We start from the raw sequence: 19,783 nt of genomic DNA, 5'->3' as shown, positions 1-19,783 counted from the left end.
GGATCAAACTCTGTTTTTCACTCTCTGATATGGTAGCCACTACTCACATGTAGCTGTTGAGGATCTGAAATGTAGTTACTGCAAATGAGCTGAGTACTTAATTTTATTTCCTTGTATTATAATACATTTTTAAAAATTAAATTAATTTAGACTTTAAATAGCCACAAATGGCCAGTGGTTATTTTATTGGAGAAGGCAGATAATAAGAGAATCCAGTTAAGCAGGTAGTATTTTCTAGGTGGAAGACATTTAGACAATGTGTTTGAAATGGAGAGAGAACCATACCACAGAATCAGGACAGTCCTAAGGTAAAGAATGATGCACTTTGCTGCAGGATTTTAGGACATGGGAGATCTGTGAAGGAACTCAATATTACTTAAGCATTGTTTCCTTCAGGAGGTTTTCCTTGAACCCTCTTATTGTACCCTGAATTACATCTCTTTCTGTGTGGCTCGCTTAACACCTAGTCCTTTTCTCTAGCACAGCTTTATTCCAGAGCACTTTAATTGTTCATTTGATTGTCTCTCACTATGCTAGGAAACTTATAAGGAAGAATCATTTCTTAGTTACCTTTTTCCTTACTGCCTCATATATTGCCTGGCACTGCAGGATTTGTGTTTGTGACCTTGACCAAGAGACTCAGTTTTGCTAACTACCATGTACATTGGAGTTGTTACGTATTCTACACAGTAAAAATAAGATTTGAATTTATGAGTTATATTTATGCAAAAATTTCAAATAGCCTAAGAAATTGTTGTGAAATTAGATAGATTTATATAAGTATAGGAAGCTGAAGGAAGTAGGGTTTTTTGACATAACAACTATATCTCATATATAAGAGATCATGTCAGTGTAAAGATTTGAACCAAAGTCCGAGCTGTTAGATTTTCCAGGGAAACTTTCCCAGTTCTTATTACCAGTTTAGTATTTATTTTATGAAGTATTTAAAATTATAATACATAGTTTTTAAATGGGACTATGTTGGCAGTAAGCCTTTGACCTTCTCTTTCAAATGTTCAAATTGCTATAGTTTTGTATGTAATGTGCCATATGTACCATTATAAAGAATTTAATTTGTATAAAAATTTAAAAAAAATAATTCTCTTAAAGGAACTCTGCCAGTTTCATACATATGATAATCATATGACAGGAAAACCTCATTTAAGGCCAATAAGTATAGACAAAACCAAAAGAGATTTATTTTAAATAATGAAGTATTAAGTTAGCTACTTGTTCTACTTGACAAGCACCATCCTGTAGCAGCAGCCCCTCAAGTCAGACGTGGAAATGTCTAGGTGCAACACTGTGTAGATAGATGTGATATCATACGCTGCTCACAGGGAATGGTATTATGACCATCTCAAACTCATCATTGGAAGAAAATTAACCACTTGAAAGACACTGTTGTATGTTTAACAGAGATTGATTTCATCTTCACTTCTTCAATAACAATTCTGTGAATATTTTTGCTTTTCTCTTTCCAATTATGTGTAATAATTCACATGAATGCTAAATTACCTAAGAATTTATTGGTACAGTGCCACCGGGGAAATGTGTCTTATTATACAACACAACAGTCATTATCTCAAGTGACCTTGAGATTTCAACAGTTTTATTTTAGTTGCTTTAATATGCTTTTACTCCTATGTCAAGAAGGCATGTCAACAATATTTGCCTTGATTATGAAATACAGAGAGAGGTTTCTGTCAGTATTTTGATGTTACTCAATTGTCCCTCTTGTGAAAGAAGACATCAATTTTCTTTTCATACTTGTATTCACTTAACCTCAATCTATATGCCATTGCATGAATTTTCAAAATGATTCAATCTGGTTTAAAGAGAATTCTCAGTGTAAGGAGACATGCTTCCTGGTGCATTTCCAAAGGCCCCAGTTTACTTCCCCCTTTTGGTTGGCATGCTGACATGGTGTCAGGATTTAGGTTTGACAATAATGTTATTTGTTGCTATTGTTGTTTTAAACAGAAAGCAGTTTATGACAAGTATCTTTTCACAATAGTCTGTTTTGCTCTGTACCCAAGCCTGAAAAGAAGCAACACAACTGTGTATGTGTGTGTGTGTGTATGTGTGTGTGTGTGTGTGTGTGAGAGAGAGAGAGAGAGAGAGAGAGAGAGAAAAGAGAGAGAGAGAGAAAGAGAGAGAGAGAGAAATATCTTGGATGGGTTTTGGGAAGGTGTTTTGTAATGACTCTACTCCAGGGAAAATGTTAGAGGAAACATTGTGCTAATTATTATAAAACTCCCACCATTAGAATAGACCCATAGGGAAAACTCACAATCCAAAAGTCTTTTGTTTTTCTGTTTTTGAAAAATAAAGCAAATCAACAAATACATTGTAATGCTTGTCATAGTGTGTTTAATGTTTAGATTTCCAATGAGTATCTTTTAGGAGCCCCAACACATTTAATACCCTACATGTTGGTTGTATAGTCTCCTGGATCCAAAATTAGCCTCTAGGAACTATAATCAAATTATGATATAATTCGACTAGAAAATTAGATGTATGAAACCTTTAACAATATGTAATAAAATTATATTTCATAAATATTTGCAATAAACACAGACATTCGGTGTTTTTTTTCCTTAGAAATAATCTCTAAAGGACCTAAACAAAAATGAGTGTCTTATTTTTCACCCTAAAGTAAATGAACTTGAATGTTAAGAATAAAATTTTGTAACTTAAGGGCAATTTTGGAGAAAGAAAAATGTGCATTTCACAGACACCAAGGCATTTTAATTTCATGTATAATATCACAAAGACAAGTAAAAAAAATCTAAGAAGCAAACACTAAAAGTTTTATTCTTAATTGCCTACACCAAAATCAGTGGATGTTTTTCTCTGTTCATATGAAGATCCTTTTAAAGAATACTGCTGATGTGTTTGTTTTGCTTTCTCTTCTATTTGAATGAATGAACATAAAAAGCTCCTCTCTGCACAGCCTTCTTTAAAAGTCATTTCCAAATGAAGGGTTCCTCTTGCCTCCCAACTTCCTCTTCAACTGCATTTTTGGAACATCTTTATGATGTAGTCATAAAGATGAAAAGAAAATGGCATCCTTGACAATCAGAGAATAGAATCTGTTATTTTCATTTTCAGGGTCGGGAAAAAATTGGGGAAGTAATGTGGGAAGGCTAGAGAAAGAATTATGATCCTAGAACAAGTTGATTACAGACACCACAGCATGGATGTAGAGAAAATGTGTGTTGTGTGCAATGTCTTCAAAAACAGAGGCATATGAAATTGGAGTTGAATTTAGAAGTAGTGTATGTTTGAAGTGAAAGGTATGAAAAACAATGTTTGAGATCAGTGATATCAAAATTTGTCTCACCTCCCAGTTCTTTACTAAAAACCTATGAAATCAGTGTGGTAGAAAACAATTACTGACATCCTAAACTACTTTATGGCTTTCAAGTGACATGGGGGACAATCAGGGCCCCAAGATGCAAATAGTTGCCTAGTTTGCTTCCTTTCCCATTAAGGTGTGCCCAACACCCGTAGAGGTGCAACGGAGACGCCTTGTGGAAGGAATCGGTGCTGACATTCCTGGGTCACTCATTGGCAGGATTACCATCTCATTTCTCAGGGCTCCAGAAAGTAAGCTTTGACCGGACTCCCATAAAGAGCATCCCTAAACTGTGTATTGAGATTTTGTTACAGGAAGTGAGGGAGTTAACAGAGGCAAGGACACAGTGATGAGGCCAAGGTCCTTGTCCCTAGGACATATAACAATGTCAGGAAATGAAGCTAGTTGAAATAAATGGTCCTGGCAGGGAGCATCACAATTAAATTTGCTTTCCAAGTGACTTGATAAGATACCTTGGTGAGCAACAACTTCCAGATATGTAAAAGGTAAGTTATTTAAATGATTAAATATCAACACAGTGTTTTTTTTAGCACAGTCATGAATATTTGTGTAGTATTTTATATATTTTATTTCTAAACATATCAATATTAATAAATCTGGGCACTATATCTCAATTAGGAGAAGTGGTTTTTGTTGTGATAGATTTAAAGAGAATATTTTTTCTTGTCTGACCAAATGACTAAGTGATATATATATCTATCTATCTATATATATATATATATATATATATATAGATATATATATATATATATGTATTTTGAAAGTTTTTAGAAAAATGACATAAAGATACTATTATTTGGAGCCATTTCACCCTCTAAAATGTTTCTCTGAAAGTCTCAGCTACTTCCAAGGACATCATGAATAGTTCTAGTCACCCTGAAGTCACTGTAGTTTGAATAACTCATTAATTTACAAAGTGTTTGAGTCCTTTTAAGTATGATACTAAAGTTCAGTGGAAAATTAAGTTTCAGTTTTATCTTCTGAGAATATTTTATATAACTTGGTTATAGTATAATATCATATTATGATTATTTAATGTAGGAAAAATTTTAAAAACAAATTCATAGCTATATGAAAATAATGGAGTTTAGAATGTTTTTGCAGAGTTTTCTAAAACTGCTGATGTATAGAAACCCAATAAGCCAACTTATTAAAATATCTTATGAAAACTCTATTTAAATGCAGCTTTTAATTAATAATTACTTTCTTTGACATTCACAAGTATCAGCAAAGCAAAATGAGAGTTTCTACTAGTAGGAATGGATATTATTATCCTTGAAACATGTTTCTGGTTCTTTAGGTAGTAGTCTAGGGGCAGAAGAAATGGTGAAAAGGCTCGGTTAATTTTATTTATTAATGAATTTATTTAAAAATGTGTTATTTGTGATATGTGCTAATACATAAAAACAACTATGTTTTTAAATTCATTTCCAGTAGATACATGTTTTTAAATGTAAATGTAAAAGATCTAAAGTATCTTATTATGTATGTGCTCTCCAGGAATCTCAGTTGTATCCTTGTTAGAGTTGTTGAACCTCTGCTCATAATCAATAAAAAGTCTAATCTAGTTAAAATGAAACTGGAAATGATATAAAAATTCATTTTTGAGAAAAAAAAATGTGTTGGTTACTTAATTATTTTTTCCAATTTTCCAGACTTCAGATAGCAAATAAACACATGAAAGGCACATTAATTAGAAGTGCCTCAGAAATGTTAATAATAATAGCCATTCAAGGAGAATTATCCAATTAAAATTTTTCATAATGATTTATGTAAATCTTAATCTATTTCAACAGCTAGTAAACATTAGATATAAAAATACATGTCCTAGATGTTTACTACATGCTTACTACATGTAGTTTATTAATTAACAATGTGATGCTGACAAAATATGTCAAAGGCACGATCTTCTGTTCTGAAATTTAGAGTTTACCTTTTATTTGTTTTAAACTCATTTATTACACAATGTGATCATTTTTAGTTTTCTGGGGCTGATAAAAAGAGTTATGATGTGTGTGTATGTCGGTGTGTGTGGGGGGGGATTCTTACCGTAATTGCAGGTCCAGCAAAAGCCAAGCTAAGCAACATGAGGAAAGGAATTGCCTCCTGGGTTGGTTCAATATATGGCATGCTAAGACTCCGGTCATAGCAGCTGAATCCAGAGTGTACAGGTTTGAAGACATCCGTGAGTTCAAGGAAATAGAGGCTAACCACAGAGGATGCCAGTATAGGCAACTGAGAATGAAGGACATAGAAGGTCAATTTAGTCTTACATACAAGACATACAGATAATCAGTACCTCTTGAGGTAGAAAAGAGGTGGGTTTCTCCTCTTCTCTCATCACACCTGTTTGGTGTAGAATTAAATGATTCATGAGTTCTATAGTTTCCACTTTCAAAATATATCCCTAGTTCATCCATCTTTGCCACCAGCCTACTATGAGCCTCTTGTTTCTCACCTTCTAATTGGTGTTCCTTGCCCATTCTTTGCCTCCCATCCCACCCATTCATTTTCCACACAGCATTCCAAAAGTTCTTCTAAAAATATGTCAGCTTGTATTATTCCCTATCTTTAGCACTCTAATGGTCCCCATTCTACTTGGATAAAAATCCAAATGCCATACCAGGGAATGCAAGTTTCTGCTTTTTTACCCTTACTTCCATTGCTTATTCTTCTTGTACTACAATCTCATCACTCCCTGGCTCCTTGCCCATTATGGTCAAACTAGTCTTCAGTTTTGTCCTGTGACAGTCCAATTCATTCATGCTCAGGTCCTTTGCACTTGTGATTCCTGCTTTCTTTCATATTCTTTACCTGACACTTTGCATAGCAGGCTTCTTTTCATCATTTAATGATGTCATACCTCTCAATCTAGAGCAGTCTTTGATTCAATCCTCTATCATCTTGTTTGATTTTCCCCCCTGGCACTTATCCTTACAGAAACTTCCTTGTTAATTTAATATTTAACTTACTCCCCCCACCCCGCCCAGATTTCCAAATATCTTGCTAAAATAAGTGCTACACAAAATAAGAATCTATCTGTATTCTTTGTTATTAAGTTCCCAGTGCATAGAATTTTTTCTGGCACATGGTAGGCATTTAATACATTGTTTAATAATTTAATGAAGCAATAAATACTTGTTGATAAACAACTAATTGAGAAGTATAAGCCTTAATTTATTTTAATAATTAGGTTAGACTTAATAGAATTAGCAAATAATAGTACAGGTCACCCTGAAATAAAAACTTCAGATAGCAACGAATAATTTTAGTAAAATTATCTTTCAATTATTGCATGGGACAAACACACTAAAAATTACCCATTGTTTAACTGAAAGCCTAATTCACTCTTCATCTATGTATCAACTAAACACAATGTGTTTTCTAGAGTTTGTGTAGAATTTTTAAATTATTCCTTTAACCCCTATAGTGTGCCAGGCACTCTGCAGGTACTAGCTATAATATAATAAACACAACATAGGACTGGCCATCAAGGAGCATATGTGTAGTGAGAGGCCTGCTCTCAGCTAAAGAGAAAATATTGTTAATGCTTTGCCTAATGTTAGACCTTTCAGAACCTGAAAATTCAAACTTTCATAGCATTGAAAGAATTGTTTCATTTAAGGCTTTGCTACTTGCGGAAGAGAGGATATTTACTGAGCCATATATATAGCAAAGGTGTTTTATAAAAAAAAAGTATTAAACATTCATCATTTAGTTTTTTAAAAATAAATTAACAAGATGGAATTATTCCTTTTATTCCTAAGAGGTCTCTTAGTAATGAGGCAAACATTAGGTTTGTTGGAAAAATGAGTAATGTATGATGATTAATCTGGCATTGTCTTTCTGTTTTTTAGATGGGTGATTTCCAGAGAACAGTATGCCAAAACATGTCTATTTTGTCTTATTCATGATCATTTGATCTCTACAAATATCTAATCATTTCTCCTCTCCTGAAATATAAAAGAATAGATGCTTTGGGTATTAACCAACATCAGCACTTCATGGTACAGAATTTTTCACGTAAATCCCCATAAATATATTTTTGTTTTAATTTAACAAATATTCCATATGGCACTTATTATATATGATATAATTTGCATTAATTTGATTCATTAGTAGTAAGCTCAGTTAATTTAAAATTTTCTACTGTGAAAGAAATAGGTGCTATGGCTTTCCTCGTTTTGCAGGTGTTTAGCAATCATCTGTAGTAAGTGGTAGAGGAGAATTTTGAACCCATGAATTCTAGTTCCAAATTCTTATGTCTTGGCCACTATTCTGTATCTCCTTTACAAAAATAGGAATAGAGGGTTAAGATAATAAAACACAACTATCATCAATAATGGGGGTACTGTTTAGCTTAAGACTTTCTATTTGAAAACTTTAGTTAAAAATACATATCACATTCATGTGGGATTAGGCCCCAACTTCCTTAATAAGACTCCTGTAACACAAGAATTAAAATCAAGAATCAATAAATGGGATGGATTCAAACTAAAAAGCTTCTTCCCCGCAAAACAAACAATCTGTGAGGTGAATAGATACTCTACATCTTGGGAGCAAATCTTTACCCCTCTCACATCAGCTAGAGCACTAATCACTTGGGTATATAAAGAACTCAAAAAGCTAAACACCAAAGAAACAAATAACCTAATCAATAAATGGGCCAAGGACCTGAACAGACACTTCTTAGAAGATGATGCACAATCAGTCAACAAATACATAAAAAAAATTTATCATCACTAGCAATTAGAGAAATACAAATAAAAACCACTCTAAGATTTCATCTTGCTTTAGTCAGAATGGCAGCTATTATGCATACAAACAACAATAAGTGTTGGTGAGGATGTGGGGGAAAAGGTACACTCATAAACTGCTGGTGGGACTACAAATTGGTGCAGCCAATATGGAAAGAGTATGGAGGTTTCTTGGAAAATTGGGAATGGAACCACCATTTGACCTAGCTGTCCATCTCCTCGGGTCTATACCCAAAGGACTTAAAAACACAATACTATAGCGACAGAGCCACATTGATGTTTATAGCAGCACAATTCACAATAGCTAAGCTGTGGAACCAACCTAGATGCCCTTCAATAGATGAATGGATTAAAAAACTGTGGCATATATACACAATGTAATATTACTCAGCATTAAAAGAGAATAAAATCATTTTGCAGGTAAATGGATGGAGTTAGAGAAGATAATGCTAAGTGAAATTATCCAATCCCCAGAAAACAAATGCTGAATGTTTTCTTTGATATAAGAAGGCTGATTCATAGTGGGATAGGGAGCTAGAGCGTGGGAGGAATCGACAATAGGGCAGAGGGGTGGGAGGGGAAGGGAGGGGGCATGGGGTAATTAATGATGGTTAAATGTGATGATCATTATTATCCAAAGGATAGGTATTAAGTCACAAATTGGTGAGAATATACTATGTATACAACCAGAGATATGAAAAATTGGCTCTATATGTGTAATAAGAATTGTAATGCATTCTTCTGTCATATATAAATTTTAAAAATTACATAAAAATACATATCACTATAAACAGGCATTATTTTAAATATATGGTTTCTATAAATTAGCAAGCATTTTTTCTATTAATCTGAATGTTAAATATTTCATTTTTATACCAAATTTTATGATTCACTTTTTTCCCTCTTCCCTGGATGCCTTCTTGGGTTTTCTATATGTATTTTGCAAGTGGAAATCAAATATGAGATTTTCTGTGATCACCCAAATGATATTTGACTATTTCATTTCTAATGCACATGCCCAAGTAAAGTGAATTAGATTCTTTTGAAGAAAGGGGAACAGAATTTTACCAGCATAAAAAATCAGAAAAGAAAATAAGTTTTCCTTAGTAGATACAGATTTACCTTATGGATAACTACTTTAGAACCTGCTTAATTATGCCAAAGATATAGCCATTTCATATAGGAAATGTATATATTGATATACATTTGTCGATTCCTATTCCCTATTGTCGATTCCTCCCACGCTCTAGCTCCCTATCCCACTATGAATCAGCCTTCTTATATCATATATATTCCTATTTCATATAGGAATGAAAATGGTATTTTCTAGTGTGTGTGTATGTGTGTGAGTGTGTGTGTGTGTGTGTGTGCTCATACACGAGCATGTGTGCATGTGTGTGCTTGTGTGTACATATGTGTATAAGTGGTAAAGAACACTTAGAATTTTACAACTGTAGCAGAACCAATGGAATCATATGACTTTCAACACAGCATGAAGTTCTATCACCAGCTCTTTCCCTTTTATTACCAGGATAACCTTGGAAACTTTTCCTTACATTTCAGTTTTCTCATCTATGAAATTGAAACATTGATAGTACCCATCACCACAGGACAGTTGAAAAGATGAAATGAGGTATTGCAAACAAAATTCAACACATCTGGAATAGAGTAATTTACAGTAGTCTATTTATCTGTGGGAATATTTTGGAATATTTTCTGTGGTTTGGTTATCTGTAGCTTGAAAATCTTAGGTGAAAATTGTTTAAGAAATAAGCAATGCATAAGTTTTAAATAATTTTTTACACTATGTTGTTATAATTGCTTTGTTTTATTAGTAGTACTGTTAATTTCTTAGCAACTAAATGACAAATTAAACCTTATTATAACCTTATTATAAAAAATTTATGTACTAGAAAAAATGAAGTAAATCTAAAATGTGGTGATATATAAGCAGTTTCAGGCATCCTTGGAAATTCTTAGGATGTGTCCCCCATGGATAAGGGTCCAATTACTGTATAAAACTGTTTAAATGTTAACATTATTATCCTTGTTATAAATATTGAAAACATACTTGTTATTAATCACCTTTATCATAATGTCTTGCTTGATAATCCTTTCTGGGAATAAATTTTTTTAGCTCTAATTCCCCACTTCTTTTCAGGAAAATTATATATACAGCTTTTTATTACAGTTATCTACTATTAATTAGGTTTGACCTTTGCTCTGCTTCCCAAACTAAACTCTCCTAAGGCAGGGGTCTAATCTTGATTATTTCTGCATTGTCAATAATAATACATATCATAGAGACTTCCAAATATATATGAATGCATCTAAAATTAGCATGTGAAGGAAAATAATTTCTAACACTAATATTTATTCATCTTAGTCCTTTTAGACATTAATCTTCTTAAAGCTGCAATTTTTTCTAGTTATATAATTTTCTGCATATGTATTAATATTTTCTATAGTTCTGAGAAGCATGAATCAAAACCTGCATTTGTTTTCAAAACAGAATTATTTTCTTCCCTTTTGGCATTTATTCCTCTGATTTTTTTACAAACATCTTTTACTCTTTGTCTCCTACATCGATTTGTTTTGAAGAAAGAGTTATTTGGGAAAAAAATATTTACAGTATTTGAAAAATGCATAATTTTATTTAATTGTGCTTCAATACTGTGTTTTTTACTACCCAACTACAACAAGTTAATTGACAATGTGTATTTCTAATATGCTTACTTCAAAGGTATATTTCATTTTTTTGGAAATTCTTAGCAACAGAAATTTCTTTTGAGTGTAAGAAATTTAACAAACAGTATGTGCTATTTTGGCATAAATATAGAATTGACATACACATAATAAGATTACCTAGACTTATTTTGATTGCACTTAAGATTTTGAACAGGAGATTCAGAGATTATTAAAGGCATATATAGACAAGCATTAGGAATTTTATTCTTTTGTCATGATGTAGCGAAGAAAAACATGTGAATCAAGTTTTTTTTTTCTGTAGCCATACAGAATAGAGAAAATACTTGAAGATTAGAAAAGTGGTTTTCAAAATGAAAAGACTGATTCTTATAACAATCATATGGTAAGAAACGTATGAGTGAAAATAATAGAGCAATTTTTCAAAAAAGAAAGAACTTTCAGAGGATAGAACAAATAAAAGAAAGGTATTTTAAAAATCACATTTGGTATATAATATTGATTTTTCTGATGCCAATTTTTAGAAGACAAATCTACAAAGTGTATCTATTTTAGTGAAATATTTATGGAATCTACCATGTCATTTTTTCTAGGTCAGGCATCCTACTTGGTTTCAGCATGGTGATAATCAGGGCAAGCTTTACTTCTCATTTGGGAATGTTCCTTTTGTGCTCAAACAGGAGGAACACAAATCAGTTCCATTCTTTACCTTTTACATGGCCATGGTGAATTTAGGGTCATATAAGTGCCTCTTCAGCTGATGGGTTCACAATCACAAAGGGCCAGTTAACATAGGGCACTGATGGCTCATTTGCTTATTTATCCTTTCCACACATCTGTTGAGAGCCTACTGGTATGATGCCTTGTTTTAGGGCCTGGGAATATGGTCAGGATAAAAACAAAGTTCTCTTTTTCCTGAATATCTCCATTCTAGTTGAAGAAGGCAGTTAAAAAAAAATAACATCAAGAAAAATACATTTTCTAAAGAAGAGGGATGTGGTCATTCAGTGCCTGGATTCTTATTTTAGATCAAGGAAGACCTGACTTAGTAGCTGCCATTGAAGCGAAGACTTGAATGTGCAAGAAAAAACTAACCATGTGTGAATCCGGTAAGGAAAAAAAAAAAAAAATCAAACAGAAGCAGTGATCTAAGATGAAGTCAGACAGGTAGACTTGAGACTAGCCCTTGCAGAGAACTGAAGTCCAAGGTAGGGACTATGATTTTATTCAAAGGAAGATTGGAAACATTTTAGAGGGTTGAAGCAGAGATATCGTAGAACCTGAATCACTTCTGCGAAGATCACTGTATTAAATTGAACATAGACTACTGGGGTCTAAAAGTAGAAGCAGAGTGAATTTAGAAGGCTCTTCAAAACTCAATAAATATTTATTGAATACCTTGTAAGTGCTAGCACTTTTCCAAATGTAAGGACTAATGCAATAAACCAAGCTAGGAAGACTCCCTGGGTGATTGGAGGTACATTCCAGTGGATGCTTGGCAGATCCAGAAATCCAGGCAAAAGATGAGACAGCTTTTACTATAGAATGGGAGCTATAGAGAGATTTTCAGGTCTTGGATTTAATTTTGGAAATAGAAATGAAAGGACTTTATAAAGTGATCATTGAAGAAGAGTTAACAATAAAGGTTGATTTGAAGGATTTGGGATGTAAGCAATTGGACAAGCAGTGTCATTTCCTGGGATGGGAAAGCCTGAGAAAATGCCAGGAAGAAGGAATCTATACTTCTGTTTTGGAAATACTGCAATTGAGATATCTCTTGGTTATTTAAGCAGGGTTTCCAACAAGAGAGTGAAACACCATTTTGAAGCTAAATGGAGGTAGAAAGCTCAAGTCACTGGTACAGGATAATTTAAGCAGTAGCGTCCTCACTATTGAAGAACAACACTTGCCCAAGAAATTTCAAAGTTAAATTAGCTTCATTTCAACATGAATAATGTCACAAGAAGTCAAAGAATTTAATTATTCAAATTGTTCAAAGGAATATTTTTATATTAATAATAAATTTAAAATGAGAGTCCTGGAACCAATCTTGATAATATCTTAAATTTTTTTAAAAAATGAAAGGAATTAAAAAGTAATACAGGGTATTGAAATTCAAATTGGAAGAAATATTAGCAGATCAAAGCAATTTTATTAAGGACCATGGCCAGGAAGAAGATTGTCTGTGGTCAACATACTAAAATGAGGTGATTTTCCATTTCTTACAGTATAGTCTTTAGTGACATTCTGTACTATTTTTTTTTTGCCTTGTAGCCAATAAATAAATGTTTACTTCAAATATTAGCAATAATAGTACTAAAAATATAGTATAAAGCTTTATGGTTTATCAAATGATATTTGACCTGGTTGTAGAACATTCAGAATAGCTACAACAGATCTCAAAAACAGGTTATGAAAACATACTGATGTTATTTAGGTCTAGAAAGCTAAATTATTTTTCATACATAAAAACACACATGTAGATACAAATTAAAAAGAACACTTTTAACTGTTGCTGGCACTGTAAATTAGTATGATGACTATGGAAATCAGTATGGAGTCTCCTCAAAAGAATAGGCATGGAACCCCAGTAAGATCCAGCTGTACCACTTTCTGGTATTTATCCTGTAGAATTAAATCATCTTACTACAGTGATACATGCATACTCCTGTTTATAGCAGCATAAATTCACAATTGCCAAACTATGGAACCTGCCTAGGTATCCATCAATAGATGAATGGATCAAGAAAATGTGGTATACATATACAATGGAGTTTTTATTCAGCCATAAAGAAAAATAAAATTATGGCATTTTCCATACTTTCTCATAAAGATTCTTACTCTTTCATATTTTTTTTCTCTCTGAAATCTCTTCTCTTCATTCAGAATTGAGGACTCTACTTCATGTACTTCCTATGTACCTTTATTGAAGAAACTGTTAGTCTGTTTTTGATTGAGTTATTTTATGTATGACTCATCCCTGTCCTAAGGTCAGGTATTTGAAAATAATTTACACAAATCTTTGAATGATTTAGGTATCCATTAAATATTTACCAAACTTAATTGAAGGAAATCAAGAAGTTACTATAAAAGAATCTAAAAACATGGATAATTACTTACAAATACATAGCCCGTGTTAAGGAATTAGGTGTCAAGTAATATGCTAAATTGAACAGATTGCTGTTAAGAATTGAAAAGATTGCTGTTCAGTTTGTACCTTATAACGTCTAAGTATCTATTAGAATTCCCAATTTACATATGAGAAAACTGAGGCAGAGGTGGATTACATAAAATGCACAGTGTTCACAAAGACAGTAAATGAGAGCACCAGCTTCCTGCTAGGTGCCTGAGCCCAAGAAACATGCTCCAAACTCATGGGTCTCAACCTACTTTCCCCCCTTTGCTGGTAGAATGGTTTTGATTCCCAAGTGGTAAGGTAGTCCTGTCAGGGATACCTGTAGATTGAAGAAGAACCCCCTATTGCTCTTAATTCTTACTCTTTTAAAAACACTTTTGCTGTTCACTTTCTCCTTGTCAACTAAACAAAAATCCCTTCTTCTGCTCAAATCTAAGATCTATTCTTTCTAGAGCTCATTTCACATTGATTTACTAAAAGGAGAATATAGGGAGCAACTTCCTTGGGTAATTTAACATAATTTACAAGACAAAGACCCTGCCCAAGATGCATTCAGCAGCATGTCTCACTCTTAAGTGACAAGGCCAGTAATTGAAATCTGGTCTGTTAAGTTCCTGGAAGCCTGTGCCCCATTACATCCCGCTGATGCTTTGTCACATGTCGCCATCTGGCACTAGTCTACAGCTTTTCAGGAAAGGATAGCCCCAGGCTTAAATGGGAATGCCAGCTTAAAGGACAGACGGCATGGGATGGCCATGTGTGCAAGGGGTTTAAGTGGCACTAAATGAAGGGGGCAGGCTCCTTCAAATCACAATCTTACTGATAGGGTTTTCTGTGATCTTGCAGGTTCTTCTTTGTGCAGTTTCTCTAAAGTCAGTCTTAGTTTTTATTTTTTTGGGGGGGGGGGCTTATATTTTAAGAGCCTTTAATGATATTTTAGATGTGGTCTTATTTTATCTTTACTTTTGTCTTCCCTAGGGAATTACTTCTAATATAAAATACCAGCAATTGAAAACACTTAAGGTTTTCCTGCTGTCAGTCCTTCCTCTGGGCCACCTTGTCTGATGCACTGAAATATCCTGCAAATAAATGTCTTGATCAGAGTAATCATCATATTGAATGGCAGTTGCTTACTTACTGTTTTTTCCTATTCAACAATGAGGTCTTTGAGAGCAGGGAAATGATCTTATTCACCTCTTTATTCCTGACATATTAGATGACCTCAGTGTAGAATAAGTTTATGTGTGAATAATTTGAACAGAGATGACAAATGTTTAGGAAGTTCTTATAATAATAGTTTTAAAAAGTCCCCTTGTTAAAAAAAAAAAAAGCCCTATGTAATTCTACCACACACACACACACACACACACACACACACACACACACACACACACACCCTTCTGCTTTGAATGTCTGGAGGTATAGTGATTTTGACAGTATTAAAAATAAAAAAAATAAAAAATAAGTCTTTCAAATAGCAATAGTAATTAATAGAGAATGGCAACCAGACCTAATATATATGCTAGCTCTAATGAGAAAAATCAGTTCTTCTATGTCCTAGCATCTGAATATGAACTACATCTTTACAGCTCTAAAAATATTAGCAACAGTCACTCACTGATTTAACAATAAAGTCTAAAATAATGATAAGTGGATGTTTTATTACCTGAGTATTGATGGAGCATTAGGCTTGGAGTAATAGGTTTTGTAATCATCAGCCTGAACCCCAGATACTGAAGATTTGTTCTTCTTACATAATTAGACACTGAAGTATGTGCATTGTGTTGGAAAGCATTTTGTTCTTTAAACCAAATTAGAGATTAAGACCTGAGGCTGGGGGCCTGTATTTCAAGTGTCGAAAGTAATTTCTTTTAAATCCTTTTTTCTAGCTGTAATTTCTCTTCCTGCTTATAATATAGCTGACTTTTAAAAATACAGTACTAGTAGTAATTTAATGTATTTTTCCAAGTACTATTTAAGGACTTTACATATCTGAATTCATACACTCTTTACCACATCTCTTTAATGAATATACTGTTATTATTATTGCTACTTTCCTTACAGATGAAGTCACAGAGAAAGTGCATGACTTGTGGAAGACTAAACAGCTTGTTAGCTGGATTATAAACTCAATGAATCTGGCTCCTGAGTTCAAACTGGTTATTACTATACTACTGCCTCTTCCTAGAAACTTCTGCCACTGACCTATGTCTTCCATAAGACATAATAGCAAAAATAAATACAAAGACCACTTTGTTTTATATACTGTGAATACCATTCTAAATTTCTGCTGAGTGATATTATGCATGTATTTTTTGATGTCTTCTTTAAAAATTAAGATTTTCATATTCTCAGATTAGATATGGTTATTTTTTTCATATAGGGGAAACATACAGATGTACACCTAAGCAACCTTAGAAAGGAAACAAATAGTATCTTTGGGAACCTTTAAGTATTTCTTAATATCAAACAAAACAGAAGTTGAAAGAGAAAAATTGTTATTGTAATATGATAATTTCAGGTAAATGGGATGCAATTAAAAATTCTGTACTTGAGATACAACATAAGAAAAACAAATTTATGATTCTGAGTTTTAAAGTTACATATTACTTAAATATTATAAGTGTTTTGAAATTATTTTTTATATTGCTTACTATAATTAAGATCAATTTTATCATTAAACCATTTTGCTTAAGCACTATAAAAGTTATTTTCTGTTATGCAGTAATTGACCATTTTATTTAACAAATGTTTATTGAGTATATACTATGTATCTGATAGATTCTTATTTTACTTATTAATTATCCAGAGAATAGATTTCTATTTTGGAGAGAGGGGTGGGTACCAAGATTGAACTCTGAGGCACTCAACCACTGAGCCATATCCCCAGCCCTATTTTGTATTTTATTTAGAGAGTGGATCTCAATGAGTTGCTTAGTGCTTTATTTTGTTGAGGCTGCCTTTGAACTTGTGATTCTCCTGTCACAGCCTCCTGAGCTGGGATTATAGGAGTGTGCCACCACACCCAGCCAGAGAAGAGATTTCTAAACTAAATGTGGGGATGAGAACCCAAGACAGTATCATGGGGTCTCCCTCCAGATTTGTCTCCTGCATACTGAAGTGCATTACATGCCTGCTTTCAAAATTAAAAATTTCAAATTCTACTGAAAGGCCTTATATACTTTAACATTGCCTTTGAAAGGGGAGTGGTGAACATAAAAGAGATAGTAAAGGTGGACTGTTAATGTGGAACATTAATAACTTCCATTTTATTTTTTATTTTCCAGCACCATAAAGCTGTGATTAACTAAATTAAGTAGGATTGGGAGTATGTGCTTCACTATGAGATGCATCAAGAAGTCATGTGAACAATATATTCAAATCAAATTTAAAGTAACATAGGATACAAATACCTCTGACAAACATTTTATTATCAAAGGCTTAAAAGAATAAATCTAAGTATTGTTGCATTGCTAACTAACACAATCACTTGGAAAGGTAAGTGCACTGAATCAGGAGTAAACACACATAACATTTTTAACCCTTTGGGAAACAGATTTTCATCTCATAGCATGCACAGATCTGTAGCAGACTGGCCTAATAGAATGGAAAGGCCTTTGAGCTGAGGGATATATAAACAGTGATGAAGTTTGCTAATCAACCCTTCTACTCTCTTCAATGGTTAGCCATCCATTAGGTTCCTTTTGCCCCCCACTTATATGCCAAGCTTTGGCAACTTAACCAGCTGATATGTGAAACTAAGAGGTCCCATATTGCTCTTGGAGAAAGGAAAATCCAGCTTCACTTCCAAAGTCAGTCTCTGACCCTCTGTTTTGTTAAACAGATTATGCCTAGATTGGAAATTGCTATCCTAGTATTGATTTTTAACATGGCCTGAAAAATGAAGAGACAATGTTGGAAAAGAAGGTAGAACTGAAGTACAGCTCATTTGGCTTCCTGGGGTCATTTCCTATGAGATGCCTATTGCTCCCCTGACCTCTACTCTTCTGCACTACCTCCATAATCATAGGAAAGTAAAGGGGTGGAGGGGGAGCAACAACAGACCTCACTGAATCAGACTGAGAACTTCAGAATGGGTAATTCTTCAAGTATTCTGCATCTCCATTGAATAGGCATCTTTGAGGAGGCAATTCACCAGGCCCTTCTTGGTTACGTTAGAACCAACATCTGGGAACTAAAGTCTTAGATTTCTTCCTTTGTTTCTGATTAGGACTGAATAGAACACTAGCCTTCAAGGTCAACTAGAGACTAAGTCAAGGCCAAGTCTGAAGCAGAAGTTTAGTTCAGGATCTATCTTCCACATTTCCATTAACTAAGTTGCTAGATTTCTTGACCAACACAATAATTAATATATCACAATTTTATTTAGAAGCCACTATCTGCTCCTCACTATTTGCATCACTCTAGAGGCTAGAGTTTGAAAATGAATTATATGAGGAATCCTAAAACATAGCCTAAAACCTAGCCTAGAAGTAACAAAGAAATAACTATCTAGCCTAAGATTTGATAATCTATCATCATAAAATAATTTTTCTTCATACATGTAAAATTTGACTAGAAGCTAGAAACTAAATGAGGTCTTTGAGTGGAAAAGTTTTCAAAAGTTCATTTCTTTATAGTAAGTATGGATTGCTGCCCATCCTTTTAATAAGATTTTCCTATGAAAAAGGCTTATTATTTATGCCCAAATCTTTACAATTCAACATACTCTATGTTTTAAACAGTCAAATATCAGTTGTTATAACACAAGAATTTCCAGATCATCACCTAAAGGGTAAAGAACACACTGATTCTTTGGGGTTTAGCTGCTTTAAAGAAAATATTTCAGTGCATTTCACAATAATATCCTAAAAAATGTCACTTACTCTCAAAGACTCAAATACCTTTGACTTATTCATCATTTTCTGGAAAGAATAATATTATTTATTTCACAAATGTCTAAGTTGGGGTGTGGCAAGATGTGATTGACACTGGAGAGATCCTGTCGCTGAAAAGTTTATATACAGTGTCACAGGATTCTAGAAAGGTGAGAATAGCAGGGTCTTACCTGTAGTATTGGCATTCAAATCCTTGGAGCAAGGATTTGGAGAAGAGTTTTAGACTAGTAGGATACTTAGTAAATGTGAATTTTCCTTTACTTACTAGGTCAAATGATAGTATCTAAGGCAAGTGGTCTCCATTTTGTGAGTATATGTGCACCTCTATCAAGGAAAAACAGGCAGTCTAATAAGGAGTTGTTGTTGTTAATGTATTTATGCATTATATTGAATTGCTCCATCATTACATGCACATTGTATAAAATATATCTAAATTTGTGATACAAAAGGGAGAAAAATCAGGAAACCTAATGCTGTTCCACAGAATTAAGTAATATCTGAAATCACAGGAAAAGTTCAAATAAAATGAAGGATACATGTCAGTAAATGGGAAAGAAAAAAAGTCTTTTACTAGTCACTTGACTTTGCTTTAGAAATTGTTAGCCATAGTATTTTCTGATTAAAAACAACCAAACAGTAACTCATATATAATCAAAGTGTCCTAAAAACTCTAACTTAATGACAATATTTAGACAAGCTTGGAGAAAGTAAGCTACTTGCCTAAGACCACAAAGCTATTAAGTAGTCCAAATAAAATATGTATAATCTATGTGTATGTAAACATACACATCTTTTGTGTATGGCATGAAAAAATGCTAGTATATGTGCCTTATGTAAATAAAATAGTGTTCTATGAAAATTAAAACTGTAAATTCTTTGTTAAATAATCTTTTTTTTAGGTCAT

The 19,783-nt window shown here is 33.3% G+C and overlaps 1 protein-coding gene across 1 annotated transcript in view; it reads right to left on the bottom strand.

Moving 5' to 3' along the window:
• Nucleotides 1-19,783, bottom strand: part of Plppr4 (phospholipid phosphatase related 4) — a 41,156-nt gene that overhangs the window by 12,673 nt on the left and 8,700 nt on the right. Inside the window, exon 2 of the mRNA XM_005327688.4 lies at nucleotides 5,432-5,617. Coding sequence (XP_005327745.1) covers nucleotides 5,432-5,617 — 186 coding nt within the window. The remainder of the gene's footprint in view (nucleotides 1-5,431; nucleotides 5,618-19,783) is intronic.

The sequence above is a fragment of the Ictidomys tridecemlineatus genome, chromosome 11 (genome assembly GCF_052094955.1).
Source record: "Ictidomys tridecemlineatus isolate mIctTri1 chromosome 11, mIctTri1.hap1, whole genome shotgun sequence".
In the NCBI taxonomy this organism is placed as follows: Eukaryota; Metazoa; Chordata; class Mammalia; order Rodentia; family Sciuridae; genus Ictidomys; species Ictidomys tridecemlineatus.
The sequence above is the reverse complement of the archived record's forward strand: the minus strand, read 5'-3'. Positions and strand labels throughout refer to the sequence as shown.